A 1,040-nucleotide genomic window follows, 5' to 3' on the forward strand; every position below is an offset into this window, starting at 1 on the left:
CATCGCCACCAGCGGGACCAAAGCAAGGAACAGCCGTCTGACCCCATGGGAGGTAGATGTTAGCCCGGGCTTTGGCCGTCAAAGTGACGTGATGATAATCCTCGTCCCGGCCGTGCTCACCATCCACCGGCTTGGGTGTGGTGGTTGCTTCCTCACCTACTGAATGATTTCCAGTCATCATGTCAGGTTCGACAGGAAGAGGACGGAAGTAATAGGCGCTGATGTACGCATTGCCGACACCATTGTACATCTTCACGGTCGGGTAGTAACCAAACCAATGCCCAAAGGTGCCTCCGTGGACACCAACGGTGAGATAACGGAAGTCCTCATCGTTGACGTTGTACCCTTTCGTCTTGGCGTAAACCGTCACGTCGGTGGCGACGCTGTCATAATCGTCCAATTTGAAGTCACCCGAGTAAACCCCAAACTTGGTAGTCTTCCGGGTATCAAAGAAGTCACCCGGCATAATATCAGTAATATCGCCAACGGCACTCGGCATGAAGTCCGCGGCCTCGCTATGGACACCACCCATACCGTGGTGGAATAGGTAATGAAGCATTTGAAAGAAATCCTCATGATCGCCGTTGTCAGTCGGTGGCTGTGGAGGCTTCGTCGGCAAGATGACCCCTTCAGACGACTTGTGGTCATCGGCAGCTGTCTGCCAGAGGACGATGGAGAGGAGGGGGGAATAGAGCATTTATCGAACCGCTACCTGAAATTCTAATCCCACTACGAACCGCGTCAACCACCGATTGCCTAAGAGAGCTTTAAATCTGCATCTTTTCAAAACCAAAAACAGCTGCGTTCACTAATCGTTTCAGATATTTTCGGTATCGGACGCCCGCGCAGTTTCAATCTGGATATTTTTATGCGGTGTGACATTCTCTGGAGCAGCTTTCCTCATGGCGCAGGGGACGCACCATACATGATCCCCTCCTGCGTACAAGCTTACTGCAGAGATGAGACTGTGGTATCGGATCATTCCCCAAGGTCGAATCGTCGAGGTTACGCCGGTTTCTTTTGATATGGTACAGCTACTT

General features: G+C 51.7%; 1 protein-coding gene across 1 annotated transcript; it reads right to left on the minus strand.

The window, feature by feature from the left end:
- Positions 1-9: 9 nt before the first annotated feature.
- Pmar_PMAR020316 (hypothetical protein) lies at positions 10-697 on the minus strand (the record flags this gene model as incomplete). The annotated part of the gene is made up of 1 exon (XM_002775716.1): positions 10-697. A coding segment is annotated over one exon (688 nt), but the record flags the coding sequence as incomplete, so codon positions are not given.
- Between the last annotated feature and the right edge of the window lie 343 nt (positions 698-1,040).

Source organism: Perkinsus marinus, assembly GCF_000006405.1.
Source record: "Perkinsus marinus ATCC 50983 genomic scaffold scf_1104296955624, whole genome shotgun sequence".
Classification (NCBI taxonomy): domain Eukaryota; phylum Perkinsozoa; order Perkinsida; family Perkinsidae; genus Perkinsus; species Perkinsus marinus.